Source organism: Pelophylax lessonae (genome assembly GCF_965119305.1).
Source record: "Pelophylax lessonae genome assembly, chromosome: 1".
Taxonomy (NCBI): Eukaryota; Metazoa; Chordata; class Amphibia; order Anura; family Ranidae; genus Pelophylax; species Pelophylax lessonae.
The window spans coordinates 881,516,935-881,538,432 of NC_138768.1; the positions used below are offsets into that span (position 1 = coordinate 881,516,935).

The 21,498-nt window shown below is 48.3% G+C and overlaps 1 protein-coding gene across 1 annotated transcript in view; it reads right to left on the reverse strand.

Moving 5' to 3' along the window:
- The window catches only part of LOC309562060 (C-type lectin domain family 12 member B-like), a 56,433-nt gene that overhangs the window by 12,833 nt on the left and 22,102 nt on the right, over window positions 1–21,498 (reverse strand). The window contains exons 4-5 of the mRNA XM_082266173.1: window positions 19,724–20,026; window positions 11,714–11,859 (exon numbers count right to left, since the gene is read on the reverse strand). Coding sequence (XP_082122299.1) covers window positions 11,714–11,859; window positions 19,724–20,026 — 449 coding nt within the window. The remainder of the gene's footprint in view (window positions 1–11,713; window positions 11,860–19,723; window positions 20,027–21,498) is intronic.

The window sequence follows — 21,498 nt, forward strand, 5'->3', positions numbered from 1 at the left end:
TGTGTAATGTAAAGGGGTCAAAAGGTGTGGGGCTGAATAATGTAAAGGGGTCCAGAGGTGTGGGGGCTGTGTAATGTAAAGGGGTCCAGAGGTGCAGTGGCTGTGAGTTGTAAAGGGGTCCAGAGGTACAGTGGCTGTGAATTGTAAAGGGGTCCAGAGGTATGGGGGCTGTATAATGTGAAGAAGTCCAGAGGTATGGGGGCTGTGTAATGTGAAGGGGTCCAGAGGTCCAGAGGTAGGGGGGCTGTGTAATGTAAAGGGGTCCAGAAGTGTGGGGGCTGTGTAATGTAAAGGGGTCCAGAGGTACAAGGGGTTGTGTAATGTAAAGGGGTCCAGAGGTATGGGGGCTGTGTAATGTAAATGGGGTATTTTTACATTTTACCCGCAGTTATAGCTGCAGTCCTATAGATTTCTATTAGGTTGGGCGTTTTTTTTCTGCATTTTCTGAAAGTGTAACAATCCTGCATGCTGCATCTTTGGCGCACTTTCAGAAAACAGGAAAATAATTTTTTTGGGGGGGAGTGACACCAACCCTAGTGACGCCACTGGCAGTAGCACATAGTAAGTGTGCCACTGCCAGTTACATGTATTTCTGTCTGGCGCCTCAGGTCACTCGGTGCCGTTTTTTCAGAGGAGGAGGGGCCTGGCCGCTGTCGTCACTTGAGGACACGTCAATGTGCGATGCGTCGCCTGCCCGTCTGGGGGGGGGGGGGTACCAAAATTAGGATCCGCCCCTGAACTGAACATATCTTTTCATGGAACAGGAAGCAGAAGAATACAAGAACATATACAGAGAAAGATAATGCTTCCTCATATCATAGATATACATGTTCATTACACTATAATACCACAGCGCCACCTACTGTATAGATAGGTATAATGCATACATATAATATCAACTTTGCTGTTGTTCTTCCAATACCCCTTCTCAACAGCATGTGATTTGTTAAATTATATTCAGCTTCTTCTGGATACAAGCTATGATGTTCCTTCAACAAAGGCTTGGTGAGTGCATCAGCAGTCATCTGTTCTCTGAAGGGCAGTATTGAATGTCAATAACACCTTGCTCCTGATTATCCCTCTGTAGGTCATACTAGACGTCGATGTGTTTGGTCCTAGGATTGACCCTTTCTGATTGCGTAAGCTTTATACATCCCTGGTTGTCTTAAAAAAATGGGAATTGGTTTTTGTAACGGATCTTAGTACCCCAGCTGGGCACATCCGCCGGACCTGTGTCTCCTGTCCTCCAAACGCACCCACAGCCTGCGGAGAAGCCATATCCAGCCCTTAACCCCTCAATCACGAGACAATCCACACAGGTGTTGAAGGTTAACCATGAAGAGCTTAAAAAGTTTATTACATTTCAAGACATACAGTTTTACACATAGCTAGGGAAACTCCCTTTAGCCTTGCCACAGCGGGGGAAGGGGACAAGGACCAGCCAATGGGAACGGAACATTTGTACATTGAAACAGGCAGTCTTAATACACACCCCCTACGGAGAGATGTCTCCAGTCCAGACCAGACCATTGTCTGTCTCATGAATCCACACACTTAGACACAGAAACAGGAGGGGGGGAGGGGGATGGGGGAGAAGGGCTGTAGCATTGCATTACAAGCACTTGGTTCTTAAATGTATACACATGCAATAAACATAATGCATACATGAAGGACAATATACAGTGGCTGTGTTTGCCACAATGCTCCCCCAGAACCAAGCCGGCATACACAGTCTGATCCTAACGGATCAGCTGGGGGATGTCCGGGGAGTACTCACGGATCATTTGTCAATGTCTGTTTGCCTGGATAATTCGTCGGCATTGCCGTTTTGCTTCCCAGGGCAGTAGTGGATGGTAAAGTCAAAAGGCTGCAGCGCCAAACTCCAGTATCTTCTGGCCCATAGTCTGTCGGTAGGAGGCTTGCGCACAGTCCCCTCCAAAACACACAGTGACAGTGGGTTCTGTCACAGTTTTGACATGTCTACCCCAATGTCCACAAAATCCATTTTGATTCTTAACACACGTGTCACGCAGGCAAGTGCAGAGGGTGGGGGGGAGGGGGGCGGAGGGTGCTTGAGCACCTGCCCCTTTGCCACTTGTTGCCCAAATTGCCCGTTTGTCAAGGCAAAATTTCTTCTCTTTTTTTTGTAATTAAAAACCCTTTTGTGAACAGGGCCGGTCTGGCCTACTGGGATAGTGGGAGATTTCCTGGCAGGCTGCCTGCCCTGGGGCTGCTTCAGGGTTGCCAACCTCCCGCCCGTAAATCTCTGTTACGGGCAGCGGTGCCCAAAAACAGTATGACTGAGGCCGACAGTGCAATTGCACATGAACCATTCCCAATGCCTGCCGGGCTCAGGAAAGCTCGTACATGCTTGGCAGAGCGGGCGCATGCGCAGTGATGTAATGGCAGCACTTGGCGCCATTTTTTAAAGTGAGGCACTCGTTCTTGTTGCAGCGATGGTGCCTCGCTGTCACATCAGCAGGTAAGACCAGACCTCGGACCACTTAACAGCCTCTGACTACCCCCTGCACCATGTCCGCAGCCTCTGACCAGACCACCACCTGCACCATGTCCATAGCCTCTGACCACCCCCTGCACCATGTCATTGGCCTCTGACCAGACAACCACCTGCACCATGTCCGCATCCTCTGACCAGACTACCCCCTGCACCATGTCCGCAGCCTCTGACCAGACCACCACCTGCACCATGTCCATAGCCTCTGACCACCCCCTGCACCATGTCATTGGCCTCTGACCAGACAACCACCTGCACCATGTCCGCAGCCTATGACCACCCCCTGCACCATGTCAGTTGCCTCTGACCAGACAACCACCTGCACCATGTCCGCAGCTGCTGACTACCACTTGCACCATGTCTGCAGCCACTGATCATCCCCTGCACCTGCCCTATTTAAAGCCCCCATCCATGTGCCCCTTTTATACTTTGAACACCTGCCCCTCCAAAAGTCTCTGCATGGCCCTGCGCATGTGCTGCTGCAATGTATTCTGCTTCAGTTGAAGAAAGAGCGACAGTTACCTGCTTTCCACTAGACCAACTTATGGTTCCTTCCCCATACTGGAAGATGAAACCACTTGTGGGTTTGCAGTCTGTGCAGCCCCCGGCCCAATCAGCATCCAAACATCTGGATTTGATGTTGCAGATAACCGTAACTTCCTCTGAATTGTTCATTTGAAGTACTATATCACTCTTTTTACTGCGTTCCAGTCACACTGACAGGGAGCTGAGACTTTCCTGCATAGTATGCCCACTGCTGCAGCTATGTCTGGTCTTGTCACAATGGCAACATATAGCAGCTTACTTATTGCTCTGCGATATGTCATTGTCGAGTAGAAGGTTTTCTGTTTCATTGCTCTTTTGATAGCCTGGTTCCATAGGAGTTTTTACTGCCATCTAGCATATGGAACTGTTCCAAGATTTCGGAGATTTTCTGAGATTGGTTGAGAAGATAACTTCCATCTTCTTCTCTCTCTATTTAGATTCCCAGATAGCAGCTAATGTTCCCTAGCACTTTGATTTAAAAATGTTCTTTCTTCTTGAAATCCCCTTCTTGTTTAAAACAAGTTATAATGATATTGACATAGATAAGGATGTAAAATAAAATAGTGCAGCGCTCAAAAGTGAAGGTACAAATAAAAGTACACTAAAAATCATGAATGAACAAAGTCCAATAAAGTTGAGAAACTTGAAGAGACCAGTCCCACATAGGAAAAAATGTTGACTTGTGACAGTAACAAATCCCACACCAATAGAAAATATAGTTCGCTCACCACATGGCATGGACCCAAAATACCGTATGGCAATCGGGTCATGCAGGCTGAAAGTGAAGATCTCCCTGGAACCAGCTGGTAATGGCTTCCACAGATTCTCTGGCAGGTGTTGGAGGCTCCTCAAGGAAGATATCTAGAAATCCCCACTCCAGAATGTGTGTGGTAGGATAAACACCATAGCGTGATACCGTTTTAAATGATTTATTAAATAAAGAAATGCACTTACAATGAGTCAGATGGTAAGGAGCATTCAATACAGTTCGGCACTCTTGACAATTCTAACGCGTTTCATTACACGTAACATTTTCAAAGGAAATAGCCTAAGGATGTATACCCATCAGTCTTCTTGATTCCTGGAGTAGAGACAGGGGTCTGCTTTACTTCTTGAGAATCCCTCTCTAGTAAGCACTTCATTCACTTTCTCATTCACTTTCTCACTTCCTCTCTAGAGGAGAAGATTGGAAATTGGCAAATGTCGTGCCCATTCACAAGAAAGGTAGTAGGGAGGAATCGAGCAACTATAGACCAGTGAGTCTGACATCAATAGTAGGCAAATTAATGGAAACCCTATTAAAGGATAGAATTGTGGAACATCTTAAATCCCATGGATTGCAAGATGAAAAACAACATGGGTTTACTTCAGGGAGATCATGTCAAACATATCTTATAGATTTTTTTGACTGGGTGACTAAAATAATAGACGGTGGAGGTGCAGTAGACATTGCATATCTAGATTTTAGTAAGGCTTTTGACACTGTCCCACATAGAAGACTTATCAATAAACTACAGTCATTGAGCATGGACTCCCATATTGTTGAGTGGATTAGGCAGTGGCTGAGTGACAGACAACAGAGGGTTGTAGTCAATGGAGAACATTCAGAACAAGGTCATGTTACCAGTGGGGTACCTCAGGGATCTGTACTGGGACCAATTTTGTTTAATATCTTCATAAGTGATATTGCAAAAGGCCTCGATGGTAAGGTTTGTCTTTTTGCTGATGACACAAAGATATGTAACAGGGTTGATGTTCCTGGAGGGAAACGCCAAATGGAAAAGGATTTAGGAAAACTAGAAGAATGGTCAGAACTCTGGCAACTGAAATTTAATGTGGATAAGTGCAAGATAATGCACCTGGGGCGTAAAAACCCAAGGGCAGAATATAGAATATTTGACACAGTCCTGACCTCAGTATCTGAGGAAAGGGATTTAGGAGTAATTATTTCAGAAGACTTAAAGGTGGGAAGACAATGTAATAGAGCAGCACGAAATGCCAGCAGAATGCTTGGATGTATAGGGAGAGGTATAAGCAGTAGAAAGAGAGAAGTGCTTATGCCGCTGTACAGAACGCTGGTGAGACCTCACTTGGAGAATTATGCGCAGTACTGGAGGCCATATCTCCAGAAGGATATAGATACTCTAGAGAGAGTTCAGAGAAGAGCTACTAAACTAGTACATGGATTGCAGGAAAAAACTTACCAGGAAAGGTTAAAGGACCTTAACATGTATAGCTTGGAAGAAAGAAGAGACAGAGGGGATATGATAGAAACTTTTAAATACATAAAGGGAATCAACTCGGTAAAGGAGGAGAGCATATTTAAAAGAAGAAAAACTACCACAAGAGGACACAGTTTTAAATTAGAGGGGCAAAGGTTTAAAAGTAATATGAGGAAGTATTACTTTACTGAGAGAGTAGTGGATGCATGGAATAACCTTCCTGCAGAAGTGGTAGCTGCAAATACAGTGAAGGAGTTTAAGCATGCATGGGATAGGCATAAGGCTATCCTTCATATAAGATAGGGCCAGGGACTATTCATAGGATTCAGATATATTGGGCAGACTAGATGGGCCAAATGGTTCTTATCTGCCGACACATTCTATGTTTCTATGTTTCTCTAGTAAGCACTTCATTCACTTTCTCATTCACTTTCTCACTTCCTCTCTAGTAAGCACTTCATTCACTTTCTCATTCCACATCCTTGCAGATTGCTTAAGACCGTAGATGCTCTTCTGAAGTTCACACACAAGGTTGTCTCCTTGTTCAAACCCTGGTGGTTGCTCCATGTAGATGTCTTCCTTAATGTCTCCATATAGGAAAGCAGTTTGACACAAATGTTTCTTCACTGAATTCACTGAATTTCTGGGAGTAACCCTTGGCAATTAGTCTGTGTAACGGAACCTCAACCCACACTGTACTTGTGGTCTTCTGTCAGTATACGGCTTCCTTGCAGTCATGAACATACTGTACAGTATATTTCTTGAGGGATATTGTTCGGAAATATTATTGTCCCAAGTGAAAGAGGCCCTTCATTCTTTCCACACAAACCACACATATAGAACCCAGGATAACCGGGGTAACAGGAAATGCTGAGTCCGGAGTGGTTTTACAGGGAGTCTGAGTGCAGACCCGAATGGGGTTCTTGGTCACCCTGTGCCCCTAATAGACACAGGGTGACTTACACATAAGAGGGGCCGGGGAAGCTGGACAAGGAGTTTCCCGACCTCTATAAAGTAGTCTGGGTTCCACGAGCCCCCAACCCAAAATGACTCCTATCACAGTCTGGTTTTGTATTTGTGGATATTCCCTTTTGTATCTGACTTTACGTTGAAAGTCCACTTACTTCCTATAGTTTTGCAGTTAGGAGGGAGCTCTGTGAGTGTCCAGGTTCTATTTTCCTGAAGTGACTTTAATTCTTCTTCTGCTACCTTTGTCCATTTATTGGCTTCACGTTTTGGGAGTTTTTCTATGTCTTTCTAGGTTGTTGGTTCAAGAACGTTGTGTGTTTTGACAGTGTATGACAGCTTGCAGGGTGGTATCCCCTTTGTAGTCCGAGTTGCTCTTCCGATTTCAGGCAGTTCAGCGGGATCTGGTGGGGGACTTGATTTAGGCATTGAGTTCCACCTCTTGATCTGACACCTGCACAGGTTTGCTTTGGTTGACCCTTTTTAGTGGTTTGACTTCACAGCTTTCAGGGATATATTTTTCTGGTGATGAGCTCTCATCAAAATAAACACTATGGCTTATTGCCACTTTGTCCGTCTTTGGGTGTAGGTTTCTATAACCCTTATCCGGTTGCCGACCGCCGCAAGTACATATACTGCGGCGGTCAGCCCCGGCCAGGCAAAGTGACGTATCGGTACGTCACTAGCCTGGGAGCCAATAGCGGGTGGGCGCGCGCCACCGGAGGCACGCTCCCACCCCGGATCGTTCACGACATCGGGTCCGCCGATCACTCGCGATCGTCTGCAGTGAAGGGAGAAAGGCAGGCGGCTAATGTAAACAAAGCCGCCTGTCATTCTCCCCTGTGTAAAAGCACTGTTCTAACGGTCCTGTAGGACCGTTGGTCTGTGCTGTTACACACACTGCCACATCCCTGCACAGTAAGAAGCACGCCCCTAGGGACACACATAGTCACTGCATCTCTAATAATGTTAACCCCTTCCCTGCCAGTGTCATTTTTACAGTAACAGTGCATATGTATAGCACTGATTACTGTAGTAATGCAGTGTTGCCAACCGCCCGTAGATTTACGGACAGCCCGTTAAAACAGGGCACTTTTCTCCTGCCCGTAAATGCCCGTAGCAGGAAAAAAGTGCCAGTAAATCTACGGCGGCGCCGGCACGGTCAGAACTGCGCATGCGCGGCGCGCAGTTCCGGAGATCCCCGTGGCGAGCCGAGTGTTCTCTCGCAGGCTCGCACTATGACTGGAGTGCCACGGCCCGCCTGCGCCCACCCCTGCCTCTGCCCCCTGCCGTCATTTAAGTTTTCCCGCCGGGCCGGTCAGTGTCTTATTGGAAGTCTCGGACTCGTACTCGCAGCGGAAGTGACGTCTAACGTTGAAACTTTCGGCAGTACACCGGCCGCCACCAGGCACCAGACAGTGACAGTGTGGAGTGGAGTCTGGAGTCTGGACTGTCTGTCACTGTGGAGTACTAGAAGTCGAGGATGCTGGACGGATGGTGGTCGGTGGAGTGGACAGAGTAGCAGACTGTTACAGCAGAGGCAGCCGCAGAGCACACAGAAGAACAGAGGACTGGTGAGTGGGGCTCCGAGCCTCCGACACTCAGCTAGCAGAGCAGACTGGAGTAGAGAGATGAGTCAGGGGGCAGAGGACATCAGTGTCCTGCTCCTGTGCCCCCTTCACCTCTCCACAGGCAGTGTCACAGTTTCACTCTGCAGTAATGTCTCTGATATGGCTATGGAGAGGTGAAAGGGACTTAGGAGGAGGACACTGATGTGGAGAGCTAAGGGGGACAGAGGAAGAAACTGCTGTGAGGGGGTGAGGAGGGCACTTCCATGTCCACGCAGGCTCTGACCATCTCCTGTATTATGTACACAGTCTCTGACCACCCCCTGTTCCATGTCCGCAGTCTCTGACCACCCCCTGTTCCATGTCCGCAGTCTCTGACCACCTCCTGTTCCATGTCTGCAGTCTCTGACCACCTCCTGTTCCATGTCCGCAGTCTCTAACCATCTTTTCTTTGATCATATCCGCAGTCTCTGACCACCTCCTGTACCATGTCCGCAGTCTCTGACCACCTCCTGTACCATGTCCGCAATCTCTGACCACCTCCTGTACCATGTCCGCAGTCTCTGACCACCTCCTGTACCATGTCCGCAATCTCTGACCACCTCCTGTACCATGTCCGCAGTCTCTGACCACCTCCTGTTCCATGTCTGCAGTCTCTGACCACCTCCTGTTCCATGTCCGCAGTCTCTAACCATCTTTTCTTTTATCATGTCTGCAGTCTCTGCAGGGGAGTCTGGAGAGGAGTCAAGAGTGAGAGCACCGCCGGAATGGGGGTCACGGGAGAAGTTAGATGTGTGGGGCCCCGGCCTGCGGAGTGGAGACCAGAGCGGTGTGACTGAGCCCCGCACAGTGCACCTGAGGGTAGGTCAGTGACAGCGCCGCCAGACCAGTCTGATGGGGGGGTCACTGATGTAAGGGGGAGAGAATACAATAATGTAATGGGGCACTGACTTTTGTTTAACTTAAACACATTGCTAATAGCACTATCTACGTGTTTATAGTTTAATTATGCATATTTGCACGGTTTAGCACTGAAAACGGCTTTTTTTATGTACATTTTTGCAGTGCCAATAAAAAATTGGTGCCATCCGTAAATTTTGGCGTTCTGCCAGTAAATTTCACTCTGGGGGGTTGGCAACACTGTAGTAATGTCACTGGTACCCCCAAAAGTGTCAAAAATGTCAGTCAGGGGTCTGATCTGTCCGCCCCAATGTCGCAGTCCTGCAAAAAAAAAAAAATCGCAGATCGCCGCCATTACAACAAAAATGACAAAAATCTTTCCCGTAGTTAGTAGACGCAATAACTTTTGTGCAAACCAATCAAAATACGCTTATTGTGATTTTTTTTACCAAACATATGTAGCAGAAAACAAATCCACTGCGGGTGTCAATACAAAGTTAAAGTGGAGTTCCGGCCTATTTTGCAACTTTAGTGATTCCTGGAATGCTCGCTATGCTGATCAACAATTGGGCATTTTAAATTTTTTTTCGGGGGTCCCTTACCTTATTTTCAGGGCATTTTTGATTGTACTTCCTCCTTCTTCCCCCTCTGTGGCCACGGCCACCGACATCACTTCCTCCTTTGCATTGCATCCTGGGAGCTGTTTGTCATCACTCCCAGGAGGCTGGAATCGGGAAGAACTCCCAGAACTCTCCCTGGAATCAGGAAGAACTCCCAGAACACTCCCTGGAATCAGGAAGAACTCTCAGAACACTCCCTGGAATCAGGAGGAATTCTCAGAACACTCCCTGGAATCAAGAAGAACTCCCAGAACACTCCGTGGAATCAGGAAGAACTCCCAGAACACTCCCTGGAATCAGGAAGAACTCCCAGAACACTCCCTGGAATCAGGAAGAACTGCCAGAGCACTCCCTGGAATCAGGAAGAACTCCCAGAACACTCCGTGGAATCAGGAAGAACTCCCAGAACACTCCCTGGAATCAGGAAGAACTCCCAGAACACTCCCTGGAATCAGGAAGAACTGCCAGAGCACTCCCTGGAATCAGGAAGAACTCCCAGAACACTCCGTGGAATCAGGAAGAACTCCCAGAACACTCCCTGGAATCAGGAGGAACTCCCAGAACACTCCGTGGAATCAGGAAGAACTCCTAGAACACTCCCTGGAATCAGGAAGAACTCCCAGAACTTTCCCTGGAATCAGGAAGAACTCCCAGAACACTCCCTGGAATCAGGAAGATCTCCCAGAACACTCCCTGGAATCAGGAAGAACTCCCAGAACACTCCCTGGAATCAGGAAGAACTCCCAGAACACTCCGTGGAATCAGGAAGAACTCCCAGAGCACTCCCTGGAATCAGTAAGAACTCCCAGAACACTCCCTGGAATCAAGAAGAACTCCCAGAACACTCCGTGGAATCAGGAAGAACTCCCAGAACTCTCCCTGGAATCAGGAAGAACACTCCCTGGAATCAAGAAGAACTCCCAGAACACTCCGTGGAATCAGGAAGAACTCCCAGAACACTCCCTGGAATCAGGAAGAACTCCCAGAACTCTCCCTGGAATCAGGAAGAACTCCTAGAACACTCCGTGGAATCAGGAAGAACTCCCAGAACTCTCCCTGGAATCAGGAAGAACTCCCAGAACACTCCATGGAATCAGGAAGAACTCCCAGAACTCTCCCTGGAATCAGGAAGAACTCCCAGAACACTCCCTGGAATCAGGAAGAACTTCCAGAACACTCCGTGGAATCAGGAAGAACTCCCAGAACACTCCCTGGAATCAGGAAGAACTCCCAGAACACTCCGTGGAATCAGGAAGAACTCCCAGAACACTCCCTGGGATCAGGAAGAACTCCCAGAACACTCCCTGGAATCAGGAAGAACTCCCAGAACACTCCCTGGAATCAGGAAGAACTCCCAGAACACTCCCTGGAATCAGGAAGAACTCCCAGAACACTCCCTGGAATCAGGAAGAAGGACACAGCAGATTACACTGCGGCTTCAGATGCCCACATCCAAGATGGCCGCGCCCAGACAGCGTTTTTAAAAGTAAGATTTTGACTAAGATCCAATACTGTACACCTTGTAAGTATGAGAATAGCGGTTCTGTAAAGGGCGATGGATTAGTATTATAGGGGTATTTTTAGTTAAAAAAGGTATCTGAGGCCGGAACTCCGCTTTAACGACACCCCCAGATCAGTTCGTATATCTCAGTGTGAACTGTCAGTTTGGACATGAATTTGATCGCATAGGTGTGAACTTTCATGAGATCTGATTCTAGTGCGGACCCAAAAAAAAGGGTCCTGTGCGAGTTGTGTTGGAATCTGATGTGAATTCAGCCATACAATCTGTATGGCTGAATTTGCATCGCACGGACATCGCATGTGATTTGGAAAGCAGTGCGCTCCGAATCACATATATCGCATGTATGTTAACGCAGGACTTTTTTTTTCCAGATTTAAGCGAAATCCATAATGAAATGGATGAACGAGTTTTGGGGTGGAGGAACTTGACTGGCCTGCAAAGAGTCCTGACCTCAACCTGATAGAACACAGTTGGGACGAATTAGAGCGGAGACTGCAAGCCGGGCCTTCTCATCTCATCCAACATCAGTGCCTGGCCTCTAGAAGAATGGTCGAACATTCCAATAGACACACTCCTAAACCTTGTGGACGGCCTCCCCAGAAGAGTTGAAGCTGTTATAGCTGCAAAGGATGGGCCAACTCAATATTGAACCCTATGGACTAAGACTGGGATGCCATTAAAGTTCATGTGTGCGTAAAGGCAGGCGTCCCAATACTTTTGGTAATATAGTGCATAATGTGAATGCAATTCTCTAATTGTGATATATGGATACTGTGCCCCAATTGTCATAAATAGAATATATAATTTATAACATACAATACATATATATAATTAGTAGGAATTTGAAGCATAACCTTTAGTTCCCGGTCATTCTGCTGCACAACAATCAGTTTGGAATTTTTGCCTTCACAATCCATTTCACTGTTCCACCATGTTTTCCATTCCTCGGAAAACCAGAAACATTTCATTCCAAAGAGGATCCATCCTGGAGGACAAAAGTCTGAAACAGAAACCCCCGGAAGAAGCAGTCAGTGAGGGTTCAGGGTGGGGGTGGGGAGAATGTCATGGTAAGTGATCTTCTGAGGGGAGGGTTGCCACCTTTCTGGCAAAAAAAAAATACTGGCCATGCTAATTTGCATAATTAATTATGTATGTGTAAAATCAGAGGAAGTGGTATAAGAAAAACATTTACACGGGGGAAATTTCCTAAATCACATAAAATAGGAAAAAGAAAAAAAACTTACACGCCTGTAAATAACATTTATTTATTGAACAAAAACAGACAATAGTTATTTTAGATAAATTCTTTAGGGACGCAGAGTATGACTTTGTTGTATTACAATATACTAGTTTGTAAACATAACAAATTCCATTTGCATACAATAAATCGCTGTGAATCGCTGGTACGCCTTGGAAGGAGGACTGAGGGACGCCGTGGGAGGAGGACAGAGGGATGCCGTGGGAGGAGGACAGAGGGATGCTGTGGAAGGAGGACTGAGGGACGCCGTGGAAGGAGGACAGAGGGACGCCTTGGGAGGAGGACTGATGGACGCCGTGGGAGGAGGACAGAGGGACGCCATGGAAGGAGGACAGAGGGACGCCGTGGGAGGAGGACTAAGGGACGCCGTGGGAGGAGGACAGAGGGATGCCGTGGGAGGAGGACTGAGAGACACCGTGGAAGGAGGCCTGAGGGACGCCGTGGGAGGAGGACAGAGGGATGCCGTGGGAGGAGGACTGAGGGACTTCGTGGAAGGAGGACTGAGGGATACCGTGGGAGGAGGACAGAGGGACGCTGTGGAAGGAGGACAGAGGGATGCTGTGGAAGGAGGACAGAGGGATGCTGTGGAAGGAGGACTGAGGGACGCCGTGGGAGGAGGACTGAGGGACGCCGTGGAAGGAGGAGTGAGGGATACCGTGGGAGGAGGACAGAGGGACGCCGTGGAAGGAGGACAGAGGGACGCCGTGGAAGGAGGACAGAGGGACGCCGTGGAAGGAGGACAGAGGGATGCCGTGGAAGGAGGACAGAGGGACGCCGTGGGAGGAGGACTGAGGGACGCCGTGGGAGGAGGACTGAGGGACGCCGTGGAAGGAGGACTGAGGGATACCGTGGGAGGAGGACAGAGGGACGCCGTGGAAGGAGGACAGAGGGACGCCGTGGGAGGAGGACAGAGGGATGCCGTGGAAGGAGGACAGAGGGACGCCGTGGAAGGAGGACGGAGGGGCGCTGTGGAAGGAGGACAGAGGGGCGCCGTGGAAGGAGGACAGAGGGACGCCGTGGAAAGAGGACAGAGGGGCGCCGTGGAAGGAGGACTGAGGGACACCGTGGAAGGAGGACTGAGGGACGCCATGGAAGGAGGACTGAGGGACGCCGTGGAAGCAAGACTGAGGGATGTCGTGGAAGAAGGACTGAGGGATGCTGTGGAAGGAGGACTGAGGGACGCCGTAGAAGGAGGATAGAGGGACGCCGTAGAAGGAGGATAGAGGGACGCCGTAGAAGGAGGATAGAGGGACACCGTGGAAGGAGGACTGAGTGACGCCGTGGAAGGAGGAATGAGGGACTCTTGGAAGAAGGACTGAGGGACGCTGTGGAAGGAGGACTGAGGGCCGCAGCATCTTTTAATTTGGGGGGGGGATATGAGCTGGGGGGTGGCTTGGGAGGGAAGATGACCCCTCTTCCCTCCCATAGCACCCCCCAGCACATTTCCTCTAGCCCCCCCATCACTCAACCATATGTGCATCTGTGCTAATTGCCCCCCTCCCCCTTCCTGGTTACTGTGTCCCCCCCTCACTTTGTTTAATCCTGACTGCTCTGAATTCCACAGACCGCACCTAGGAAACTGACTCAATTAAAACCTAGGTACAGAGATAGGTCATGGGGGCAATACTAATAGGCTTGTCTGTCCTTTATGAGAGACTGACTGCATACCAGATGCTAGAATAAAGTACTAAACACAGTATAATAATACTGCAATACTAGATATTTTATAGTGCTGCAATACTACAGAAGTTATAATAATGTTGAAATACTCACAAAATATACCAATGATGCAGTTCAAAAGATTTTATATTACTGCATTATTAAAGATGCTACAGTACGAAGGATGCAATAATAATAATGCAGATATAAAAAGGTTGCAATAATGGTAGAGCATTAGAGAGGGGGAAAGGGGAGAGACAGAGACAGGAGAGAGAGGGAGGGAGTGAAGGGGAGAGAGAGGGGGGGGGGAGAGAGAGAGGAGGGGAGAGGGAAGAGGGGGGAGAGGGGAGAGAGAGAGGGGGGGAGAGAGAGATGGGAGAGGGGGAGAGAGAGAGAGGAGAGAGAGAGAGAGGGGGAGAGAGATAGAGGGGAGAGAGAGAGAGGAGGGGAGAGGGAAGAGGGTGGAGAGGGGAGAAAGAGAGGGGAGAGGGGAGAGAGAGGGGGGGAGAGAGAGAGGAGAGGGGAGAGGGGGGAGAGAGAGATGGGAGAGGGGGAGAGAGAGAGGGGGAGAGAGAGATGGGAGAGAGAGAGAGGGGGGAGAGAGAGAGAGAGGGGAGAGAGAGTGAGGAGGGGAGAGGGAAGAGGGTGGAGAGGGGAGAGAGAGAGGGGAGAGGGGAGAGAGAGAGGGGTGGAGAGAGAGGGGAGAGAGAGAGGGGGGGAGAGAGAGGGGAGAGGGTAAGAGGGGGGAGAGAGAGATGGGAGAGGGAGAGAGAGAGATGGGAGAGGGGGAGAGAGAGAGGGGAGAGAGAGAGAGAGGGGAGAGAGAGAGGGGGGAGAGAGAGAGAGGGGGGAGAGAGAGGGGAGAGAGAGGGGAGAGAGAGAGAGGAGAGAGAGAGAGGGGAGAGAGAGAGAGGGGAGAGAGAGAGAGAGGAGAGAGAGAGAGGGGAGAGAGAGAGAGGGGAGAGAGAGAGGGGAGAGGGGGAGAGAGAGAGAGAGAGAGACTGCTCGGTCCTGCTCCGAGGTCTCCTGTCAGGCAGTTTCCCTTTCCCGCAGCGGCTCCACTGTGAAGATGCAGGGAGGAGGTGGGTGGAGTAAGACATTCAATAATAGGTGCGGAGGAGGACAAGGAAGATCCTCTTCTGCTCTGCATGCTGGGTCCTCTCCTCCTTTCATCCTCGGCACGTCACTAGACGCCAGGCGACTGGCAATCCTATCAACCAATCTAGCGCACAGTAAAGCAGAAACAGGGGCCGGACAACAGGTACATTAAACTTAGCTGCTGCAGCGGTAGAATGCCCGAATGGTCAGTCCACCCCTGCTCACTACTGATGCTGCGAGATAAAAATACCAGCAATTGCATTGTATTTATATTGTACCGGTACCGGCTGGGGATCCCCAAATACCGGCTATGCCGGTAAATTACCGGCTGGGTGGCAACCCTATGCCTGAAGGAGTGTCAATGAATTGTTACTGTCACAGTCCATGACACAGTGGAAATTAGGAAAAAATAAATAAACAGGATTACACGCCTTGAAAAAGTATTTATATCCTTTGAAATTTTCCACATTTTGTCATCTTACAACCAAAAACGTAAATGTACCGGCACATAATTGTGCCACTTTGTGTCGGCCTATCACATAAAATCCCAATAAAATACATTTACGTTTTTGGTTGTAACATGACAAAATGTGGAAAATTTCAAGGGGCATAAATACTTTTTTAAGGCACTGTATAAGATCAATTTTATCTTATAATTATCCCATGTGCAAAATTATATTTAAAAGTGGTGCTGCGCTCCCAAATGCTAATCTGCTAGTATCCCTTTAAATCTGTTTTCAGAGCAATTTTCAGAATCAGCAAATCATATCAAACCATATATACCATAAACAGAACAAACAATGTATCAGTCCATAAAGTGTCCTTTGGTATGAATTTACTTGCATATGCTCAATCTTTCATAAAAAAACAGGCTTGTGTTCACATATCCAAACGACGGCTTCCTTAACCACTTCCAGGCCTGCCCGCCGTGGATTTACATTACTACTTTGACCTTAAATACCGGGGTTATGGTAGCAGATAGCAGATTCAAAAAAGATAAGTGCTATACAGCACCCCCTTTCCTGCGCTCGGAACCTGGTCCTCAGGCTGCCTCAATCCCGGAACTCGTGCTGATAATAGGCATCCATGATGGCTAGGCTTTGCTGCCCCTTACGACCAGGGCGGTCGACCAAACACTGAAAATACAAAGCAAAGAAAAGGGCGCACCAGCCTAGCGCATTATCCTCAGGCTCTGAGGAAGAGGCACAGCCTCGAAACGCGTCAGCTCCTCTGGCATGAGGCAGATTTATGGAATTGATGTGCCTGAATTTCACGATTGTTTGTGAGTAGCTGATTTTAATTTTTCATTTAATAAACTCGCTGAGGATAATGCGCTAGGCTGGTGTGCCCTTTTCTTTGCTTTGTATTTTCAGCAGATAGCAGATAGCTGTCATAACCCCGGTATTTCTCTATGTGGTCAGCGGACCTCTTTCACATAAAAGTGGTCCCAGCAGTGGATTCGCCATGGGATCACTTTTACGGACGGTGGGAGAGGAGCCCCTCCAGCCGCTTCCTGGTTGTTTTCCCCGTAGCGGGGAAAGCGATCCAGTACTTCCGGATCCCAGGCAGGCAGTCGAGTAAGGGCAAGATGGTCCCCACTAGACTCTATGGTCTTGGAGGAACGGAGCTACGTCATATAGTATCTCACAAAAGTGAGTACACCCCTCACATTTTTGTAAATATTTTATTCTATCTTTTCATGTGACAACTGAAGAAATGACACTTTGCTACAATGTAAAGTAGTGAGTGTACAGCTTGTATAACAGTGTAAATTTGCTGTCCCCTCAAAATGACTCAACACACAGCCATTAATGTCTAAACCGCTGGCAACAAAAGTGAGTACACCCCTAAGTGAAAATGTCCAAATTGGGCCCAATAAGCCATTTTCCCTCCCCGGTGTCATGTGACTCGTTAGTGTTACAAGGTCTCAGGTGTGAATGGGGAGCAGGTGTGGTAAATTTGGTGTTATCGCTCTCACTCTCTCATACTGGTCACTTGAAGTTCAACATGGCACCTCATGGCAAAGAACTCTCTGGGGATATGAAAAAAAATAAAGAATTGTTGTTCTACATATAAATGGCCTAGGCCAGTGATGGCGAACCTTGGCACCCCAGATGTTTTGGAACTTCATTTCCCATGATTCTCATGCACTCATGGGAAATGTAGTTCCAAAACATCTGGGTTGCCAAGGTTTGCCATCACTGGCCTAGGCTATAAGAAGATTGCCAAGGCCCTAAAACTGAGCTGCAGCACGGTGGCCAAGATATGCATGTGGTCCCAGATATGCATAACTGAGGGGGACTATCCTGCCACAAATTCCCAGAGAGCTAAAAGTGGGGTTTAACTGAGGATATGGTCTGAAGGCTCCACTGAGGAGACTGCCTGCCTGAGCCTGGAGGAAGACATCCTAGTCCCAGGGACACTGTGATTGCAGACCTGAGAGAGGGATCCTAGTGAGTGTGGTTGCTGTTGACCCCTGGTGAACTAGTATTAATTTTTGCCTGGCCTGGAACATTGCTTATGGTGTCCCAGTGCTGTCCACTTCATATCACACTGCTCAAGGGACTGTTTTGAGAAGCAGCTGCAAAGGGAAGAGTGTCCTCACATCCCTGTTTAGTGTTCTGGAGTATCCCACAGCTTCCCTAAGCCTCGTTCAAGTTACTATGAAATAAACTTGAAAAAGGCAACTCCTAGACCAGTGATGGGGAACCTTGGCACCCCAGATGTTTTGGAACTACATTTCCCATGACGCTCATGCCCTCTGCAGTGTAGTTGAGCATCATGGGAAATGTAGTTCAAAAACATCTTAGGGTCTCAAGGTTTGCCATCACTGCCCTAGACTGGTAACTGAACCAGAGGAGTGGATGTTACTGTTTGCCTGGCTGCCACTGCACTAGTGGAAAAAGGATTCTAGGACAATATCCCCCTGGACAATATCCCCCTGGACAATATCCACCGGACAATATCCCCCCGGACAATATCCTCCCTGGACAATATCCCCCTGGACAATATCCTCCCTGGACAATATCCCCCTGGACAATATCCTCCCTGGACAATATCCCCTAGACAATATCCCCCCTCTAACCCTATGTCCCGGGGGATATTGCTCGGGGATGTTGTCCCGGGAGAATATTATCCGGGGGGATGTTGTCCCGGGTGGATTATGTCCAGGGGGATGTTTTCCGGGGGGATATTGTCCGCGGGTATATTGTCCTGATACCTGGAAGAAGAACCTGAGAAAGAAATTAATGTCTCTTTTGGGGATTAGCGCTACACATAAATCCTTAAAGCCCCAACATTACCCGGATCAACAAACAGTCTTATACTCATGTGGCCAACCTATCGAGCAAAATGTAGATCAGCAGCAAGGCCTTCAGAGATGGCAGCTTTGCCAGCTTTTAGAATCTCCTAGGCCAGATGCGTAGGACTGTAAACCCAGCACATGCTAAACCCATAACTGGCCTTCCTGGCAGGGGAACCTCATACTATAGCCAGTGACACCAGGGCCAGCGATACCTATAGGCAAGGTAGGCACTGGCCTAGATCATACATCAGTAGGGGGCGCCACACCAGCATGTCGCTGGCGTGTTAATCAAGCACGCTGGTGCTGTTTGACTTCCTGGTCTCCAGGCTGGGTCCAGAGGCGCAGATGCGGGCCTGCAGGCCATGGCTAAAGAAATAAGTGGAGAGGCGCTGAAAAAAACCTCCACCCCCACCATCTCCCCCGTATACTTGGGCAGGGCAAAGGGAGTGGAGTCAAGGGTGGAGCGAGGGGGGGGCGGCAAAAGGAGGTTTCACCTACGGCATTGATGGCGAACCTATGGTACGCGTGCCACAGCTGGCACGCAGAGCCCTCTCTGTGGGCACGCAAGCAGTCTGGTGATCGCAGGTAGAGGGAGATCCATGGAGAGTCCAGGTTTGTGGCAGCGGGAGAGTGGCAGCAAACAGCGGCGAGGGCGAGGTGTGGGAATCTATGCACAAGGCAGGTGAGTGGGCGGTCCCGCAACCTCCACGGGGTAGATGAAGAGATAGGCCGGAGAGCCCAGGAGAGAGAAAAAAGCTTCACTACATCCTTGACCCCCGAAGAGGTGAGCAGCGGGCACAGCATCCACGGTGCTCTCCTGAGCCTGAACTCCTCAAACCTCCCCTCTGCTAAAACACCAACAGTGAGGCCAGGAGAACGAGGATGGACAGGAGGCACAGGCTACAAGGGAGCCACCAGAAGGAACAAACAGAGCAGCAGAGAGCACACGGAGACTGGCATGGAAGGTACCAGTCATGATCATACACAGACCTACCTGCAGACAGAGACTGGGGGGGGGGGGGGCAGAGCAGCTACTGCAAATAGGGACAGAGCTAAGGGTCTTTCTCTCTCATCTCCCTGTATCTCTCACTCCCTCCTGTATCTCTCAGCCCCCCATCTCTCTCAGCCCCCTTCTCTCTCTCTCTCAACCCCCATCTCTCAGTCCACTTAATTTGCATGGTCCCACCCACCACCCTGAAACAAAGAAAACCCTTATTTTTTGGATTTGTGATGGAAGCCCTTTATAAGAAGCACAAATTCCCCTGCTTCCCCTATCAACGCCCCCGAATTCAAGTAGTCCCCTTCCTGTATTGCTGTGGCCTTTGTCTACATTCTTCACTCTACTGTCCCTGTGTGGTAAATCCTCATAGATATCTATTGGGTAATCACTCGAGGCCAGAGGCAGTTTAGAGATGGTCCCAAAGAAAGCCAGTACAGTGAAGATATTAGGAGAAGGACGTAAAGAATGTGAAAGACTGTAACACGAAGGAAAGTATGCATCTGGGTAGGGGGAAAAAATTGAAAAGTGATAAATACCTGTAATACCTTTTTGATACTTCTCCAGTTTTGATCTTGCATCTTTTAGCATTTCCTCCTTTGCTTGTCTTTCAGCTGTAGAATTCTGTTCCTCCGACTGGCACTGCAGCAGAGAGCTGTTCAGCTCCATAATACCCTGTATTGCCTTCTCCAGCTCCATACTGGTCTTCTGCAGGTCACTCTTGGTGACCTCCAGGTTTTTCTCCCCTAGTTCCAGGAGGTCCTTTTGACTCCTGAGGCTCTGAGTCATACTGCTGCTCTTTGTCTCATGATCATTCATCGACTTCTGGAAATCATTGGACAGTTGGACATCTGCAACATGTGACAAAAACAGACTAATGTAATAGGGCAAAGCAAAGAGGCAAGACTTTGGAGAAGTTTAGAAACCCAACAAATTGATGTTTTTGTGTACAATTTTGTTTGTTTTGGCTCCCCTGCTGACAGAGTCTGTAGAGGTAAAAAGAAAAACTCCATATGTGACAATATAAAGAATAGGGTAAAGAATCCTATAACGTTGTACAATACTTAATTGACCTACTGATTACCAACAATACAGACCTGCTCACGGATATAGAAATACGGGACAACTTAGGAAACAGTGACCATAGGTCAATTAGTTTCAGTATTACTCATAGTAATAGGAAACATAAGGGTAATATAAGGACACTGAATTTCAAAAGAGCCAATTTCCCAAAACTGCGCTCTCTGCTAGAAAATATCAAATGGGATAGAACCCTGGGAACAAAGAACACGGAGGAAAAATGGGAGTGCTTCAAGAGCATACTTAACAAGGGGATTGGCCAGTGTATTCCAAAGGGAAATACATTTAAAAGAGCAAAACTAAACCCTGGTTGGCTAAACTCGTGGCCACTCAATAAAACTAGAGGAAAAACGGTTTAACCTTAAAATACACAAGGGGTTCTTCACTGTCAGAGCGGTAAGGATGATGAATTCTCTTCCACAAGCAGTGGTATCAGCAGGGAGCATCGAGAGTTTCAAAAAACTATTAGATGGGAACCTTAAAGACCACAACATACAGGGGTATACAATGTACTAACACACACACATCATAGGTTGAACTGAATGGACTGATGTCTTTTTTCAACCTCACAAACTATGTAACTATGTAACTTAAAACATTTATGAATGGACTTTTGGCATTTGTTTTTTTTAAAAACAGAATTGCTTTTCGTGATATTGAGGATTCCTGGGTGGAGAGAAGTACAGAACACATTAAATTGCAGATGTTTTTTTTATCCCAAATCAGAAACATTGGGAATATGGCACTTTATTTCAGGGAAGGTGCACACTCCACATACAAACATTGCTTCTAATTGCAGACGGACGGTGACTCTTTCTAGGTAAACAATGGGAAATACCTTACAGCTGGGGGATTTCCTGCTCTTCTCCTGAAGTCCCATGCTGTGCCTTGGCAGCATCCGAGTCCTTCTCTGCTCTGCTGTGGCGGTGCCTTTGTTTTAAAAATGGCGCCAGGCGGCACCATTACGTAACTGCACATGCGCCCGCCCGGCGCATGTGCAGTTACGTTGTCGGCCCGCAACCATTTTTTTACGGGCACCGGCTGCCCGTAACGGGCGATTTACGGGCAGCCTGATTAACAGGCCCGGACAATGTAAATGACCCGGGACTGGCTCATATTTGCCGGGACTGTCCAGGCAAAAACGGGACAGTTGGCAGGTATGCTCTCTGTGGGAGTCTACTGCATACAGACATCAGGATGAAAAAGACAGCAACGGGCCTTGTTGGTGAATATTCAGCTCAGA